Source organism: Rhinolophus ferrumequinum, chromosome 8, assembly GCF_004115265.2.
Source record: "Rhinolophus ferrumequinum isolate MPI-CBG mRhiFer1 chromosome 8, mRhiFer1_v1.p, whole genome shotgun sequence".
NCBI classification, from domain to species: Eukaryota; Metazoa; Chordata; class Mammalia; order Chiroptera; family Rhinolophidae; genus Rhinolophus; species Rhinolophus ferrumequinum.
In genome coordinates this window covers 8,506,273-8,525,776 of record NC_046291.1, presented here as the reverse complement: position 1 = coordinate 8,525,776, position 19,504 = coordinate 8,506,273, and the positions used below count along the sequence as shown (strand labels likewise).

The 19,504-nt window shown below is 44.0% G+C and overlaps 1 protein-coding gene across 1 annotated transcript in view; it reads right to left on the bottom strand.

Moving 5' to 3' along the window:
- Nucleotides 1-19,504, bottom strand: part of DNER (delta/notch like EGF repeat containing) — a 278,622-nt gene that overhangs the window by 5,598 nt on the left and 253,520 nt on the right. The window contains exons 11-12 of the mRNA XM_033112831.1: nucleotides 12,870-13,001; nucleotides 328-574 (exon numbers count right to left, since the gene is read on the bottom strand). Of these exons, the coding sequence (XP_032968722.1) occupies nucleotides 328-574; nucleotides 12,870-13,001 (379 nt within the window). The remainder of the gene's footprint in view (nucleotides 1-327; nucleotides 575-12,869; nucleotides 13,002-19,504) is intronic.

Here is a 19,504-nt window from a genome sequence, read left to right as displayed (position 1 = left end):
AGAGTCGGACATTTATGGCACAGATAAACACAAACTGAATAAATGAATGTCTTCAATGACAACAGAAAGCTCGCAGCCAATTAAAAAGGGATTTGCTTATAAAGCAGCCAAATTATCTACCGCCCCCTCGACAATATTCAATAGATTCAACAGTACCTTGAACCTATGTTTTATTCTGTGAAATCCTCTTGGCAGGTGTCAAGTCCTGTTTACAACAGAACCCTGGGACCAAGAGTACACATGTGAAAGCAGCCTCTCCCTCCGTCCTCCTCCTGCCCTGCAGCAGCCCACCCACCCCACCTGCCCCACCCGGCCTACCCGCCCCACCTGGCGTGCCGGATGGAGGCAAGGGCATTGCTGAACTCGCTGTCGATGCTGCGACAGTTGTAGAACTCCTCGTAGGCCGGCCTAGACGAGCCCTGGTACTCGATGCGGCTGATGCGACAAATCCCCACGATCAGGATGATCAGCATCAGGATGAAGGCGACGCACAGGGCGCCGATGATGATGTACAGGGAGTGCCGGGGCATGTTGCTCAGACTCTCCGCCATGTGCCCAGACTTCCACTGGAGGTCTGCAGGCAGAAAGAAGCAGAGGGCTGGAAATGTGCTGCGGCTTTCAGCATGGGAAGGTCTTTCCTGTCCTTGCCTGGGTAACTTAACATCTAAGGGCTGTCCACACTGGGAAGAACGAGTCTCTATGGAGACTGCAGATCTGGGCTAACACCCCTAATTGGAAGGACCTCTTACAAATCACCATGGAAAGGCAGGGGCGTGCCATCGAGAAATGGGCAAAGGACAGAAAAGGAATTCACCTCTATCAGTTCCCAGCTATTATGTAAAATGTTTATGACCATAGTTGACAAGGGTACTGAAATGGGGACTGTATAAACTGATACACAAACCTTGTGTGGACTAAATGGTGTGTTCTTTAACCCAGAAATACCAATTTTTAGAATTTATGTTGAGAAAATAATCCTATAATTGCATAAAGTCCTGTGTACAAGATGTCCATCAGCATCACAATATTTAAATGTTAAATTATCAACTATTACACATTTAGGAAAAGGTGCAGAAAATAAGCACAGACACTATATACTCACCAAAGTTAATAAATGTTCATATTTTACCATTTTTGCTTTAGTGGGGTTTTTTTTTCAAGTTTTTTTTTTTTTAAAGAAACAAAATGTTACAGATATAGCTCGAGCCCCCACTCCCATACTCTCTCTTTCAGTCCACCAATAGACAACACAATTTATAAAATTGAAAAGGTAGGAAACAACCTAAATTCTCAACTCTTAGTTAGATGAAGAGATATTCATCAAACAGCAAAAGAATAAAAAATAAAAATCAAAAGATTACCAAACAGGACCTGGTTGTATAGTACAATCGCCATGTGAGCTTAAAACGCCTGTCTGCACACTGAAAAGCTCAGAAGGATAGAGTGATAATAAGGATGACCATTTGTTGTCTGCTTACTGTGGACTAAGCTCTTTGAAAAAATCTCATCACTATAAGCACCAGAAGATATACCATTCTCTCCCCTCACTTTATAGATGAGGCCGAGAAAAATGATGTCGATTCCTGGGTGAGTTTGTTGAACGCAAGTCTCAGTTTGAGTTCTTAGATTCTGCCTCTCACAGCAATGTGCTAACAACAGTGATCTCTGGAAGGCAGGATTACAAGTGGTTTTTAGTTCCTTCTTTATACTTCTCAGGCTTTTCTAGCTTATTTTTTAAAAGAATATATTCCTTTTATAATAATTTTTAAAATAAGCAATATATTATTAGGTTGGTGCAAAAGTAATTGCAGTTTTTGCAATTATTTTTAACCTTTTAAACTGTAATTACTTTTGCACCAACCTAATATATGACAAAATACTATGGGATTAGCTTCCAATATAACTAGAGGAAGAATGTGGGCCTTGGGATCACACCAACCTTGCTTTCAATCCAGGTTGCAATATTTACTTGGCCTCCCTTCGTTTATAAGACAGAAATAGCAACATACACCCCACGGGCTTGCTGTAAGCATAAGTTAGAAAACGTGTTTAAAAAGGTAAGAAAGTCCCCTACAGGGCACATGGTATGTGGTCCCTAAAGAGGAGCACATGGGGTGGTGGAATTGGAAAGGATAGAGAAGGAGGCTGGTGTCCTCTGGGGCACATGCCCTGAGTGAGGATTATCGGGCATTGCCCTGTGCCCTTCCAAAAAGCACCAACCTGTATACACAGGGGGAAAAATGGAAGGACAGGATGTAATCTCTATGTCTGGCACAAGTCAAGAGTGTCACACAGGTCCTGTTTACAGACCTACACACAAATGGAACACTTTGAAACACAACCAGGATTTGAAAGGAAGCTGTGACAATTAAAGAGGGTTAGGTAAGACCATTCTCAGATGGAGAAGAGAATACCTTCTCTGCTCATACCACCAGCACCACCTCCAGGCCATGACTGCCGTGTTAGAACTCTGGGTGCCTGGAAATGGGATTCAGAGGTGGGTGGGAGGGGGCCTGTCTTCCCATGAAATCCTCAGGACTCTTCCCACTGTTGCATCTTAGGTGAGAGTATTTGTGACCTCTTTGGTGACCATGGAATCCGAAAATCAGCTATTCTTGGCCTTGAAAAGTTAGAGTCTGCAGAAGGGCACAGGTAAACACCCAAACAAGGATCCAAGAATGCAGTCCCTTTCCTAGAAGCGTAATGGAAAAATGACCCATGCCCCAAGCCTGGATAGTTCCTGAGAGTTAGAAAACAATGGGACGAATAAAGTGACTTCTGAGTTTGCGTCCAGATCTTCCGACTCCCAAGTTTTTCACCAAAGCTTCACTCGTGAAGTCTCGCTTTGCCATTTAAGCCAGCCTGCCTGAGCTCACAGAGCTCCTGGAGCTATAAGACTGACCATTCGTGCACTCACCTCTCCATCTGAGCCACCTCACACTCAGGCAGATGGACCACCATCAATCACTGTAAAGAAATGGCCGCGATGGAAGACAGAAGGTGTTTTGTGAAACGAGAACTAGGACTCCATCCCCAAACTGGCAGCTATCTCACTTGGAATATGTGGTGCACACTGAGAGAGACAACTCATTTTTCTGGCTGAAAGCGAAGTGTGACTCACTTGATTTCCAAGTAATTCAACATTCTCTAAAAAATCCAGTTGTAGGCTGGCGTCCAAAACTCGCAGAGTACGCTCTAACAGCCATTTAGCATCAGCACAAAGGCAGCCGGGGCTGTTCCTGCTCCAGCTTGGTGGAGGACTCACATCTGATTGCCACAGCGGGCCACATGACTTATGAGACCTTATGGTTGATGACCTCATGCAAATAGCTTTGACATCATGCTATTGTGTATACACAGGGAGTGCACGACTGCAAGGCCACCGCAGTGGAAAAATGACTGTCCTGGTTTATGTGATCGGCATGCTGTCCCAGGAGTGAGAAGCTGCCTAAATCGCTTGCATTTCTGGCCATCCGCTCCATTTCCCAAAACTCTGCAGTCCAAGCTGTTTGGACTTTCGGGATAACTTTCTCAAAATTTCTCCTGCAACCTCTGCTACCACCCACCTCCCCCAGCCCTATCCTTGGCTTTTTCTACCTACTGTCATCGAAAACTTCTCTGAGAAGCGATCGTGGCTGCTTTTCATGCTAATCGGGTTAGTGAGTAGACAGGCTCGAGCTGAATACATCCAAGACTTAGTCTGAGAAGCAGCAAATTTATCGGCACCAGGTGGCTGCAGCTGCCTCTCCGTGTCCAGGCGTTCTCATCATAAGTCATCGCTCTGCCGCATCCTGGGAGCCCCGCTGCATGAATCATTTACTATGTTGGCTACAGCGCAGCTCAGGAAGGACCGTGCACCTGCACAGGCTGGGCTGGACGGGATGATCTCATCAGCCCCAGCAGGTGCACGGCCAGCAACATATCCCCACGAATTGTTCAGGGAAAATGTTGCACTTACGGGTCTGAGGGATCACTGGGATTTCATTTTAAACTCAATCGATTTGAGGTTTTGTATTTTCCAAAGTGCTTTTGCATTTAACATTTCAACGGGTCCTAAACTATCACCTTGAGCCCGGTGGAGGGGCGGGACCCAGAGCAGATGCTGAAGATAAAAGGCAGCCAGTGGCTGAGCTGAGAATAAAGGCAGACCCACCAACAAGCTCCACCCCATCAAAAAGAGACATCAGCAGATTCATACATTTAATTCTAAAATATACCACCCATATCTGTTTTTTCCATTTACCTAGGTGAATGAAGCTTTCTAGTTAATTTGTCCACCTATTTATTTAAAAAGAGTGTGAAAGTGAGTGAGTTGGGGAATAGATGCCACTTAGGTAAGTAGATAATTTTTGAACCATCCGCTGCCTGGAACAAATGTGAGGAGGGAGTCCAAATTTCTTCCTGTTTTCCGCAGCTAAAAAGTTAACTGGACAATCAAAGCAGTCAGCAAGATTGAGAAAAGTTAACAACTCTTATTATAAATCTTCAGAAGAGGAAGGAATGGGAAAGGGGCTGGAACAAATAGCTTATCTCCCTCATAGGGATTCAGTCCCTGATCAAATATTAATTAAACACCTACTACGTGCCAGGTATTGTGCTGGGTACCTGAGATTAAGAGTGAGGGAAAACAGAGAGAAAACTGGGCTTGTAGAGTCCCCTGTCTTTTGAGATATAAGAATCAAGCAAATGCTCACAAAATCAGTGTAGAAATACAAGTGTGCCAAGCCAGTGAGGGACAAGCGCGGCAGTGCTACGGGAGAGTTCCAGGGTAAGCTCCACCTCCTGGGGGATTCAGGAGAGCTTCCGCGATGGGAGTTCACAGGGAGCTGGGCTCTCAGGGTGAGTGGGTATTAACCAGGGAGGAGGGGGAGCAGAGGAATCCCCATCTCGGGCAAAGACCTGGGAAGAGGTGAAGAGCAGAGCCAGGGACAGGAAAGGGGCAGCGTGGCTGCTTGAAGGAGCAAGGTGAAGAGGGGACAGGTGAGAAAGGGGTACCTCCCACAGGATCGGAGCAGCCCACCAGGCCCCACAGGAAATAGCATGGCCTTTGGTCTTTGGCCTTTGATGTATTTTAATAGGAGCTTAGCATGAGAAGGGATGGAAACTGGTGGGATGGAAACTGTGGCGGGAGGGAGGGTCTGAGTGTTCAGATGTGTACTTTGAAAAGATGCCTGTGCCTCTTGCAACCACGGGATGAACCTAGAAGATGTTATGCCAGGTGAAATAAGTCAGATATAGAAAGACAAATATTGCGTGATGTCACTTATTAGGAGTGATCTAAAAAACAAAAGAAAGCCAAACTCAGTTAACAGAGAGTAGAATGGTGGAGTGTGGAGGAAAAGAAGAGGTTAAAAAAAAAAAAAGTAAACTAGAATGGTGGTTGCCAGGCACTGGGGGGAGGGCATGTTGGGGTTATTGTTTAATGGATACAGAGTTTCAGTTTTGCAAGACACACGGAGTTCTGGAGATGGATGGTGGGGATGGTTTCACAATGCACTTAATCCCACTGAACGGTATGTACACTTAAAAATGGTTAAGATAGTTAATATCGTGTTGTGTGTATTTTGACACAAAAACTTGGGGGAAAAATTTGAAAAGAAAGAAGGCCATATGCTTTTGGAATACTGAAAGAAAAGATGCTTCTGGCTGCACATGAAGAGAGGCTTTGAGGGGCCAGAGTAGAAGCCAAGTGGTATTTTAAAACTGAGCTAGACCTGCATAAACCACTGTGGATAAACACTCAATATATTGTAAGAATCAATATGTTCTTAAGCATAAAAGTAAAATGCTGAACAGTATTATTGAAGAGAAAATGAGGACTTATATATATACTGACTGGATACATCAAGAAAAATCCACAATAAATGGTTAATAATTGTTACCTTGGGGGAGTGAAGTGGAGGTCTGAATAGGGAGGAAGATTAATTTTATTTTTTAAAAATCCTAGTTTAGATAAAAATAAGAACCACAGAACCCAACCAATTTGTTCAATAAGGACTGCCCACATAACAATCATTTGATGGGTTTCTTCAGCCGTTATTTTGAGAAGAGACCCAGGACATCACAAAACCCTATAGAACTCCCAGCACATACGAGGACACACCCTTAGATTACGAGCTTCCGAAGGCAGGGGCTGTGTCATTCATCTATATCCTGGGCACCACATTCAATGTCTGACAATAAGGGGCGCTTGATTATTGATTGACTGCATAATCCAAGATAGCCTAATTCACCTATTTCTCAACTGCAGAATAGCACTAACTCAGAAGTTGAACCACAGAGTCATCCGTTCAGTGCACATAACTGGCCAACTGTCAGTCAGCAAAACTGACTGTAACTCTAACCGTATAAAGCTCACAGCTCCTACACAGATGATTCAAAACACCACTATGTAAAGACTTAAAGGAATTTAGATTTTTAGACCTGGATTCTAGGAAAGCAAAATATTTATTTAAAAGGAAAAAAATGTGATCAGTCCCAAGGCAGTAAGAACGAGTGGCAGAGAATTAAAATTTCACCAGGGTTGTTTAGTTAATTTCCAGAATTCAGGGTTTCCATTTGCCTCACAATATGTATAAAACACAAGTTATTTGAATGATCCTTTCAGGGTAGTTCTGGATCAACTGTCTTGATGGTTTTGATAAATGTGTGTGGCCTGCCCAATTTCTACTGCTTACTATTGATGGCGGGGGGTGGGGGGGTAAATAATAATTCTAAAGGGGCAAATTTCTAAGAAACATTCCTTACTGGGGTAAACACGGGGCACAGGAGGTAGCCATGGGACCACTAAAATGGTACAACTTCACATGGAAATCCCACTGAGGTCTCAGAACCTCTAGTGATGGCTGATAAAAAAGTGATTCATTTCCACGTGCAGCACCCTTCACTGGTGAGGGAGCAATTTTCACGATGTGCGAGAACTCTTAAGTGTGTATTTGCGAGAATCCCACATGTATTTTATGCTAATTTCTCTTTTCCATGTGCACTAGAAAACATTGTCATGTTTTGCAAGGGAACAGGCAAAAGGAAGTCTCTGCCTTATTATAACTGTGCTTCCTGGCAGAGTATGATACGACTTTGAGGGTGGAGCCTATAATTCTAGAGCTGGAAGGAAGAACACAACCCTTTCATGTAGTCCCTCATTTTATGGGTGATGACACTGAGCTCCAGAGATGGTCTTGCCATTGGTCGGGCAGCAAGAGCCTCAGGCCTAAAACTCAGGGTCCTGTTCTTGAGAGCTGCATTCATTCTAGTTACCACATTGTCATGTAGGGACTCTAGTCCCGCTCCCCGTACAAGAATGCAGGACATGGTGAGGCCAAAAAGGAACACCCACGGAACCACAGATAGGGGAGTCATACCACACTATATTCTCGCTGGTGGCTGGGTTAGAGACACAGGAAGCAGGAGCCACATGATCCGCAATCTGCCGTCCGCTTCTCTGCCAACCAACCAACACCCCAACGTAGCCATGGCAGTTATATTAATGGCTAATGGCTAACTGGTCACAGATGATGGCAACTAGTTAGCGCTGAGGCCATCTACTACCCGAGCCAGCACCTTTCCAGGTGAGGCCGAGAGCCTGGAAACTGCTGTCTGGGATTCTGTCCCCACACACTTCCTGCACTTTTAATGGGTTTAAGTCATGTTTATGCAAATACTCATCATAATGATTAATATGATGCTGTCACAGGAGAAACTGATTCTAAATCATCTCAAAATATTACATTTGCTAAGAACACACGAGGGGAAGAAATGAGACATGAATGCTATGGAAGGCAGAAGAATGGTCTTCCAGAGATGCACATGTCATATTCCCCAAATCTGTGAATATATTACCTGCCACGGAAGAAAGGGCTTTGCAGATCTGATTACATGGAAGATTTGGGGATAGATAAATTATCCCGGATTATCCAGACGGGCCCAATGTAATCACAAGTGAAATAATATGTGAAAGAGAAATGCGCGAGAGTTGGAAGTGGAGGTGTGAGAACAGGAGCAGAGGTCAGCATGATTGCTGGCTCTTTAGACGAGGAAGGGGCTGGGAGCCTAAGGACTGTAGGCAGCCTCCAGAGATTGGAGAGGGCGAGGGAGAAGATTGTCCCTTAGAGCCTCCATCCAGAAAGAAGACAGCCCCCTGGCCCCAGTCAGACCTATTTTGGACTTCTGCCCTCCAGAATTATAAGGTGGCAAGTTTGTGTTGTTGTTTTAAGCCACTAAATTTGTGGTAAATTATTACAGCTGCAGTAGAAAATTAATTAGGTCCTCACGGACAGTACCTGAGAAAGTGACATTTAAGCTGATCCCCCGAGGCAGAGAAGATGGCTGTGTTAAAATCTGAAGGAAGAGAGTTCTAGGCATATGGAACAGCAGAGGCAAAGGCCCTGAAGGGAGGAATGAACTTGACGTGTTCAAGGAAAAAAAAGCAGGATAAAGTCACCTGAAGAAGAGTAAGAAAAGGAGGCAGGTGATGTGGCCTCTGGAGGCAGGCCAACGGGCGTCTCCTTTACTGCCTTTGATGGCCCAGTAGCCCTCTGGGCCATGTAACTACGTGGGCCATGGCTCTCTCTCTTCTCTGTGTACATCTGACCTTTCCTGTTGAGATCTACTGACCCAACCGTGTACCATCCAGGGATCCTCTTCTTGGTTTCAGAAGCTCTCAGATGCTCGCAGGGTTAAAAAGAGACCTCAGAGGCCACATGTCCCGTGGCTCACACAGGACTGGAGGCCGCTTGTATCTCCCCTATCTACTGACAGGCCAGACTGTGCTTGCACTTCTGGTCCTTGGATCCATTCCATTTGATTCAGATCCAATTCTCTAGGCACTGGCTCCAGCTACATATCATCAAAAACTTCCTATGCATGTTCTCCATTGTTACACTCAGGTCAAGGGTGGAAGCATCCAACACTGGAACCCACAGAGCCTAATTTGCAGTGACACTTATTTTAGCACATTGGCTTAATGGAGAGCTGCAAATGAGATCATCAAATGGAAAGCACTCTTCTGGACAAACAGAGAGCCCAAGTGTGGACCAAGACATGTGACGGGCCCCATCACCCTTGGCCGCTCAGAGTGTTCCGTGTCCTGCAGATACATTGTCTAAAAAGACAACTGCCAAAGGTTCATCCTCCTCAGGAATAGCTCACAGTATAAGAGCTACCATCGTGTAGAAAGAAAGAAAAAGGGCAACTAGCATTTATTTAGTGCCGACTGCATGGCAGAAATATGCACATATTTGCCTCCTTTAATTCTCACAGCAACCTTCTTATCACCATTTTCCAAGTGAGACAGACAGGGTTCCAAGAGGTAATTTGTTTGTCCAGGTCACATAGCCAGAATATGATGGAGCTAGAATATGTGGCCAACTTTTGTCCTTTTATTATTCCATCCTTGTGTATCTTCTGCTTATACTATCATCACAGGAAGGAAGTAAAATTCAGATTTTTTTATATATATATACATATAATTGTAGGATTTTACTTCAGAACTTCCTGAGGGCATCCTGAATTCTTATCCATACTTTCTTACATATTTATCTTCACAGTTAAGATTTAAAAATTGTAAGTAGATATTCTGCCCCAAACTGCAAAATTTGTCATTTCAGAGAATTACCAAATTTTAGAATGAAACTGGTCCCATTTTATGGATAAGTACACTGAGGTTCCCCACAATGAAATGCAGCACACAATGAGTACCAGAGCCAGGACGAGAAGGCAGGTCCTGCAGACCCAGCTCTACGAACTTTTCCACCAAAGGCCCCACCAGACTGGACTTATCCTACACGACTTCAGTCTTAACTTCCTACATCACATCACAGCCTTAGCATTTTTACCATTGGAATCCCTTTCGTTCCTTTCTTCAGCAAGAGAGTCCTTCTCACCCATCTTCAGCAAGGACAGTTGGTCCTAATCCATGCTGTTTAGGAGCATTTGGGAAGGTTGAGGGAGAGGCCTAAAAATAATTACCTTCTTCCCCCTCAAGCTCTGAGCCAAGCGCAAAGACAAAGAGTAAGCAGGTAACAGCCCAAACAGCACCTTCGTTATTGAAGTTGAAGCTGGAGAATGTGGTCCATTTTACGGATAAGGTTTCCTAATACTGGCCTCCCCCGACCTCAGACACACTCTAAGAATCAGATGTGCCCATTCAGCCTTAGTTAGTGTGGACCACTAGTGAGGGATCTGTTTTTGAAACACTTACAGCATGGAGGAGTAGAGGCAGAGACAGGCCAGCTCAGGAAGGAAACAGACAGGTAGACAGACAGACAGGGTATGGGGACAGAGCCAGGAGTGCAGTTTCCAGGCTCTCAGCCTCACATAGAAAGGTGCTGGCTCAGGTAGTAAATGGCATCAACTGTGATTGAATGGCTATCAGTTGTGGCCAGTTGGCTGTCAGCTATAACCAGTGAGCCATTGGCCACTAATATAACTGCCTTGGCTACGCTAGCATAAAATGCGGGTCTAGCAAGAAGATGGTGGTTGAGCTAGCAGGAGCGGATTGCAGCTAGTAAGTGGGGTTGGTTGGTTGGCAGAAAAGCGGATGGCAGGTTGCATATCATGTGGCTCCTGCTTCCTGTGTCTCCTGCTTCCTGTGTCTCCAACGCAGCTGCCAGCAAGACTATAGTGGTATGACTCCCCTATCTATGGCTCCGTGGGTGTTCCTTTTTGGCCTCACCATGTCCTGCGTTCTTATGTGGGGAGCGGAACTAGAGACCCTGCCTGACACCCTGCATGACACCCTGCATGACACATGGCGCAGCGAGCAGGGTACAGTGCTGGCCAAAGCTCTCCGAAGGGCGGTGGAGCAGTTTGTACCTATGAACACTCAGTCTCAGGAAGACCAGGAGGAGCAGCTGCCTGAGAGCTGGACACCCGTGGAGGGGTGGAAAGACATGGACGGTTCCCCAACCAGCATAGGCCGGAGAAAGTGAAGGTCGTTGTGACCCTGTGGGCTGGGAATTGCTTGCTGAGGCCCTCACCCCCAGGTTGGGGAGGACTTGGAGCCCTCGCCCTGTGGAGAGGGCACACATTGTGAGGCTAACGCACAGCCCTGGCGAATGACTGTGGACTATGGAGAATGGGCTCCATCCCTAATTTAATGACCTCTTGGCTGTTGGCTTGGGAACGTACCACCATGTAGTAGAACTGGAGGATGTTTGCTTTTGTGTCTTGAGCAGCCGCCATCGAGAATATGTGAGAACCCTGGCTGTGCCCAGAAAGTCTGGCTGTGCCCAGAAAGACTGGTGGTACCCTGAGAAACCTTGTCTGTGCCCAGGAAGACTGGCTGTGCCCAGAAAGACTGGTGGTAACCTGAGAGGCCCTGGCTGTGTCCAGGAAGTCAGGATGTGCCCAGAGAGAGTGGCAGTGCCCTGAGAGGCCTTGGCTGTGCCGGGGGAGACTGCTGGTACCCTAAGAAGCCCAGGAAGTCTGGCTGTGCCCAGAAGGACTCGTGGTGCCCTGAGAAATCCTGGCTGTGTCCAGAGAGCCTAGCTGTGTCCAGGATATTGCATTCACCTCCAGGCTCCTCGCACAGGGCCCCTCGCGGAAGATGCTTGTCACGTAAATTGTGAGGCGAGACCCTGTAGGGGTGGAGTGTGGGGACAGAGCCAGGAGTGCAGTTTCCAGGCTCTCGGCCTCATGCTAAAGGGTGCTGCCTCAGGTAGTAAATGGCCATCAACTGTGACTGGATGGCCATCAGCTGTGGCTAGTTGGCCGTCAGCTGTAACCAGTGAGCCATTGGCCACTAATATAACTGCCTTGGCTACGCTAGCAAAAAAATAGGGGTCTAGAAAGAAGATGGTGGCTGAGCTAGCAAGCGCTGATTGCAGCTAGTAAGTGGGGTTGGTTGGTTGGCAGAAAAGCGGACGGCAGTTTGCACATCGTGTGGCTCCTGCTTCCTGTGTCTCTTGCTTCCTGTGTCTCCAACCCAGCCGCCAGCGAGACTATGGTGGTATGACAACCCTACCTATGGCTCCATGGGTGTTCCTTTTTGGCCTCACCATGTCCTGCGTTCTTATGTGGGGAGCAGGACCTGAGACCCCGCATGACACCCTGCATGACACAGGGCTATTTATACATACTATATTTGCCTCCTGTGAAACTCACATAGTAGATGAGCTGTCTTTATCTGAATAAAGAGTAGGGGAGGGGGTGAGAAGACCAGAAGGGAGCTTTCATGAAAGATCCACCTGCCAGGACTAATTTAAGCAAGAAGGAAACACCTTTCAAAGTCGAATTCTTAGCAGTTTACAAAACACCGGAAAACCCAATTCCCTGTCATTTCTCATTTTCACCTCAATCCTAGCAGATACTTCATTTCAATGTATAAAAATCTCAATTGTGATGTTTTCAAACTTCTATTAGTTCACCTTTAGAGAACACTTAGCTCTAAGCAGCTCAAAATGTTTTTCAGATTTTCTTTTATGCTCATCCTCACTGGACTTTCCTCCAGGCAACTGATGGAACCTAATACATCTGAAAACACTTGAAGACATAAATGCAAAGTGAATTTACATTTGGTGTGCTTTTTTACGTTTTCAACACAGAGACTGTACTTGGTGATATGACTCTAATGTTTCTCTGTTTAGCACATTTTTGGCTGTAGTAGCAGCACTGAACTCTGGATGACATCTACACATTCTCATTCCAGTGGAAAGGCTGAATTCAGACTCAGGAAGGAGTAGGGGTGGCAAAATGCACCGAGCAAAACTGCGACACTGGGATTCGGGAGACAGGGTGACTCAGGTGATCTCTGGGGCTTCACTGCCTCATGTGTGAGTGGCGTGAGGCTGGCTGGGCCCGGTCAGCATCCTCGTCTTGGTGACTGAAAATGTGAGGTTAAATGCCAGCGGCTGAGCAGCAGTAATACGTACGGATTTCACAGTTTGCTCCCACCCAGCTGTGTGGGCAGTGGCAGGTATAACCATTGGGCTGGTCCAGGCAAGTGCCGGCATGATGGCAAGGGTTACTGTCACATTCATTGATGTCGACGTCACATTCTTCACCTAAGTAAATAAAGAGAAATAAATGGCAGGAGGCTGTTAGCTGCACCAGCGGCTCTCTCACCCCTCCCTTCTTCGGCAGAGCAGAAATCCGAGGCTGGGCCCGTGATCAGCAGCAGTGGAGCCCAATGGGCTGTGTGTATAAAGTGCAGAACTCTCCCGGAATGTCTGAACAAAGCTTTCGAAGTTTATCAGGAAAGCAAATTTGGGTTCCTAATTTTATTAAAGGAATCTATTTTATTTTGTGTTTAATCAGCTGAATCATTTTACTTTTTTTCCTGAAACTCCAGAAAGCCAAAAATTCAGTTTACGATTTTTTCTTTTTCCAGCCAAGTGAAGTGTCTGAGTGTGTGAGTTTGGACATTTCACTATTTTCTGGAGAGTGCTAAGGCACAGCTGTGTGCCTGGACTGAGTCAATTCAGAAAATGCACCCACTTTCCAGGTCCCTGGGCGTGCTCCTGGAGGGCCTGAGACGCCCGGGAATAGCATCAGGCCATAAGGAGAGGCAGTTGTGAAGTCTGTGGTTAACCTAAATTGGACAAAATCATCCCCTGGAAATGGTGGCCTGAGGGACGCTCACGTCCACGCCAGTCTGTCTCTCCCCCATAAAGAAAAATGTGACCTGGAGCTCCTGACCCTGCCTAGACCCAACATTTTGGGACATCCTTGTCCCCTCAGGGAGAGCCTGGTTGAAACCGGGAACTAAGCTGACGTCACTATGGTTCAAACACCAATTTCCAGGAAATCGCTTGATATTAGTGGTTACAAGGACAAAGCGGTCTTTCTGTGACGTTAAAGCCATACCACGAGTCAATACAAAATGGGCATGCTTCAGAATTTAAAGGCATCTCATCAAAGCTGAATAGAAGAGGATACTTCGGATTGAGGCAATCGCTCTTAAAAGTTTGAAAAATGAGGAAAAGAAATATTTGCAAGATGCTTCCATTTGCTTAGATAAATGTAAAAATTGATGAAAAAAACAAAACAAAAAACAAACAAACAAACCCTAGCACTGCTATAGTCGTAGACTAAAACAAAGGAACAAAATCAAATATTTGGGCCATTTTCAAATGGCAATGGTTCGGTGTACACTTGGGTAATTACTTCCAGGCTTCCTTACTTAGCACTGAAGTGTTTTTCTACCTGCCACTGCTTTATCTCACATTTATAAAACCACCATATGACACTCACAGACCATTTTAGAGGAGGAATCTCACACTAAAATATTTCACGTCTGCTCCCTTTCTCACTCTTTTCATACCTGGCATCTGACTCTTTCATTTTTAAAGTAAAATCTGTCAAACGAAACATTTGCTACTTCTGGGTCCTACTAGATTGATTATAATTCACTAGTGTCTAAGTGAATTTGTTTCCTGCAGTAACTACAGTCATTTACATCAATAGGAAAGACAAGAAATTGATCACCTCTTACGAACCTATTTCAAGGGTTGTCTTTCTATTGATGGGGCAATCATTCTGAGTGAGCAGGGCATAGACTATAAACTATTACAAGCAGTATTACATGGTAGACTAGTTGAAGAGACATATAAACAGCAAAGTACTGAGAAATGCTAAAAGGATGAAATCAAAGCCCTTAACAAATATATACGTCAGTACTATTTTCCAACCATTTAGGAAGACAAGCTTAATTGAGATATTTACTAAACAATAGTTTTCGTTAGCCGCCCACTGGAATACTGCCAATTCTGAAATAAGATGCCCTGTTGGCTTTGCAACAATTGCCAACAGAAACGACCTGACTTCTTCCTACTTCTATAGTTCGGCAAAATTCAAAAGCCCACTCTGCTACAGAAGTCCAGTGTCAACAACAAACCCTTGTACTTTCTTAAACTATGGGCAGTCCCAGATCTGTCCATCCAGTCCTGCTCTGGCCCAGAGCCTCCCCAGGGAGGTAAATGCCAAATTCAGGGCCCAGAGCTATCCTAATGTGTGTATTGGTTCCTGGATCTCTAAGGGTCTCTAACATAGTCAGGAGAGGTCCAAGACTCCCAGATTTGTCTGTTCTTGGGTCTCACTAGATTGGAAGGATTTGACAGGAATAGAGAATGGCCGGAGAAAATAAGATGAACTCTTTCTGCAGACATTTATCAAATATCTAAAACCCAGAGAGAATCCCAAACCATCCTACTCTGCCTTCATTATCACAGTTTTATTACAGCCATACTGGGGAGTAAATGACATTAGTAATGATGTAAATTCCATGCCAGTTAGGGGTCCAAAGAACTAGCAGTTATTTCCACAGCACATGTGCTCTGGGAGAACCCTGGGGTGATACACAGTTCTCAGATACCTTCAGATTTACTCTAGTGGCGTATTTTACAGACTAACACACCTATGCTTGCAGTTGAGTCAGTTATCCGCCAGCTGGCTCTCAGTTTGATGCTTTGACTGTGTCATATGCTGGTGGTAGGAGTATGGAGTGATTCTGATGATAGAGCCACTCAAGGAAAATTTCAACCAGAAGACTTCCTAAGGGGACTGCTCTTCTCTGCCTTACAGTGATTGTGCTTTTTGCCATCAGTCTTGCAAGGTATTTGAAGATTTGTTATGAATTATGGAGAGCAAGTCTGGGTTCATGTACATTTCCCCATATTAAGAGTACTATACGTTTTTATGTATTTCAACACCCCAATATTCCAGCTCCAAGCAATATGTATTCTAACTTATTTTACTAGAAAAATTCTTAGTATATTATATCATCTTTCTTTACTCATGTTTGACTTAATAAATATTTATGCTTTTGCTGGCTTGAGCCAGATGTCTTTTTCATTGACTTGCTTACTTTTTTTAAAAATTTGAGTTGGAGAAAAATCAATTACTTTTAAATTGCTGTTGTGCTCGAATAACATTCGTAAAGAGAATACAAAATGCAATTTCTACTTGACTAAAGCTGGAAATCAAGAGTCTGAACTTTAAATCTTTCACAATTGATTTTCAATCTACTACTTTCTAAGGGGCAATATGTACCGTGGGTATCAAATTTGGTAGTATTTATGCAAATTTAAAAGTGTACTGTTTAATTCTGTATGCTTTCCTCCCATAAATTAAAATGAAAAAGATGAGACCAAGCCATTGCTCTTAGTAAATCCTTGGTTTAATAGAGCTCATACTGAATGATATCGATGAAAATCATTATAATCATAATAGCTAGTATTAAATACAGAGGGTGCCAAAAAAAAGGGGTATATACATTTTAAGAAAGGAAAACTGTATTAAAATTGTAATCTCAATATATACCAATAACAAAAGGTGAATACAAGTCACGTTTGACTTCTGCAATTACAAGAGGTGCTCAAAGTGGTTCCCATCAGCATCCAGACATTTCTGATTACGGCCAACTATTGCTTGAGCAACGTTGACCAAAGTGTCCACTTCTATACATTTTTTTGGCACCCCCAGTATATGCCTACTATGTGCCAGGCACTGGACTGGGTGCTTTAACTATGGCTTCATACTTGACTAGCATTTTATTCCAGATGAAATGAATCTTTAAAAAGTATTTGGAACTTCTTCTACCATGATGGAGTAACTGGAGCCTGTCTTGCCCTCCCACTGTAAATAATTAGACAAGTGGATGAAATATGTATTTTTAAAAAACACTTTTAAGACATTGGACAACAGGCAGAGCGTGACCGTGAAAGCTGAGAGAAGGGAAACAAAACAGCTGAGTACCACGATCGTCCTGGCTTTCTGCCTGGAGCCAATTTAGAACACAATGGTTTCACTGAGTTGAAGAGAACTGGATTTTGTACAGGCCCAGAGAACTGTAATTTGCAGGACAGACTACCACAGAAGATAGAGCCACTCAGAAAAAGAGCATCAGTAGTAAGCTGCCGTCTTCAAATGTGTTACTGAATACTGTGCATGAGTAAATGAAACTCCACGGGCCTGGGAAACGACGAAAGGTGAACAGTTCCCAAAACTTATGGAGGACTGTGAGGGATTCAGCCTCTCACAAGTCGAAGTACAGATATTTCACTGACACCCTCACCCCTCTCCCATTGCATTCACCTTAACAGTGGGGCATGACAATCCCCCGAGTGAAAGCTACTATAGACTCATTCCCGAAACATAAAAACAAACCTTGAAAGGATCATCGGGTTGGCAAGTAGCTTACTCACCACAGAAAAGGCCAGCACTTTTAAAAGAAAGAAATAAACCCAATCACTCAACAACTTAACTAACAATGACCAGCATCCACCAAAAATTATTAGACGTGCCAAGAAGCAGACGTGTGTAACCCATAACCAGAAGAAAAATCAGTTCAAAAGACAGAGATCCAGAAGTAACAAATGATGGTGAGTAAACAAGGAATTTGCTCAAAATGGTAAGGGAAACATGGGAGTGGGGGAAATGAAGGTAGAAATGGAAGATATAAAAAAGAATTGAATGGAACAGCTAAACATGAAAAATACATCAAATTAAAAACAAAACAATACAGTGGTATTAATATATTAGATGCTGCAGAGTAAAAGATTAATAAGCTTGAAAACAGAGCAATAGAAGCTACACAAACTGAAGCTCAGGGGGAAAAATGTTTTTAAGCTCAACAGAGACTCAGTGATCTGTTGTACAATTTTTAGTAGTCTAACACAGATGTAATATGAGTCCCAGAAGAGGGAGGAGAGACATAAAATAATATTTGGTGGAATAGTGGCTAAAAATTATCCAAGTTTGATAAAAAAAAAACTGTAAGACCACAGATCCAAAAAGTGCAACAAACCCCAAGCAGGATAAACACCAACAAAATCACATTAAGGCACATCATAATCAATTTGCTAAAAAAGCCAGTAATAAAGGGAAAATTCTAAGAACAGCCAGAGTGAGACTTCTGCTTCCAAAAAGTTGGAGCAGAAATATGTTTCTCATTCCTCCCATTAAGTACAAGTAAGAACCCCAGACATTATACAGAGGGTGCCAAAAAAATGTACACACATTTTAAGAAAAGAAAAAACTATTAAAATTTTAATACTCGATATATACCAATAACAAAAGATGACTACAAGTCACATTTGACTTTAGCAATTATAAGAGGTGCTCAAAGTGGTTACCATCCGTGTCCAGACACTTCTGATTACGGTGAACTACTGCTGGAGCAACGTTGACCAAAGTGTCCACTTGTATACATTGTTCTTGGTACCCCAGGTATATAAAACAAACAAGAGAAGATCTGAGAGGTCACAAGGAGATAGACTGGCTAGGAACCTCAGAACCCAAGACACGACCTGATGGTGAGCTCCCTGAGTTTCCTTTTTTCCTCATATGTTCCAGACTAAGTGCTGGAGAAGCCAGCAACCAGAAATGCCAAAAGATGCTGGGGAAAAGAGCCCCGACTATATAACACACTTATAAATAATCCATGGATCAAAAAAAAAAAAAATCTAAAGGAATCTAAAAAACAATAACAACAACAAAAAAAAACAACATTGAATTCAATGAAAATAAAAGCACAACATAAAATTTGTGGGACACAGCCAAAGCTGTATAGAAGGGAGAATTTATAGCATTAAATGCATACATCAGCATTAAATGAGGATAAGTTTCAAATCGATAATCTAAGGTCCCATCTAGAGATCTTAGAGAAAAAGAGCAAAATAAACCCGGACTGAAAAAGCTAGTCTCATAAGGTAGATGTGACACTGGGTTGAATATCTAATTATGGGACAACCATTTGCCTAATTCTCTCCACCAGTCAATCAGGGAGCTTTTAAGCACTTAATAGTTGGCCAAGAGTAAGTTTTGCTAAACCTCAGGTAAAACAAAAGAGTATTTGGTTCCAAGGTAACAATTTAAAGAGCAGAGACACCATTTTTCCCTGCACAGTGGTAGGTAGCATTTTATCAGCCTCTCTCTCCAACAGAATGCCAGTGCTCAGAATACAATAGGTTCTTTTTTAAGTGGGCGGGGGGGAGAAGGTTCTATGATGAAATTTATTTGGAAAATAAAACAAAGGCAAATACGATTCTTTCCTGGAAGACCTCTCAGAGTGCAGACATCCCTCGTGAACCTCCACATGGCGTGTACCATATCCCAACTTTATTTGGCCACAGACACTTTTTTCCATGGAGCATCTCACGGGACCAGCATTCTGTAAAACGCATTAACAGCACAACTCTCCAAACAGCTTTAGGAACCATGCTATGGTCCTTTGCGGTTTCAAAGATTACCAGGGCTGAAGAGAAACAGACATCTGTTGTTTTCAAAGGCCAGTTGGTGCCATGTTTGAACCCACTTTAGTGGAAGAGTCCTTTTGCTTCCAGTGATTGCGCTGAGTGCCACAAAGAAAGGGCAGTGGTGTGGGACGGGAAGTGGGGAACAGGGGGGACTGGGAAGTAGCAGATAGAAGGGAAAAACATTATTGAGGAGAACCTGAATTGGGGTGCCCAGGAATCAAGCAGGTGGGGGCCCAGTACAAAACTGGGAAGGCTAAATGGGGCCACACCACGCGGGTCTTGACGATCAAGTTAAGCGCTTTCACCCTTCT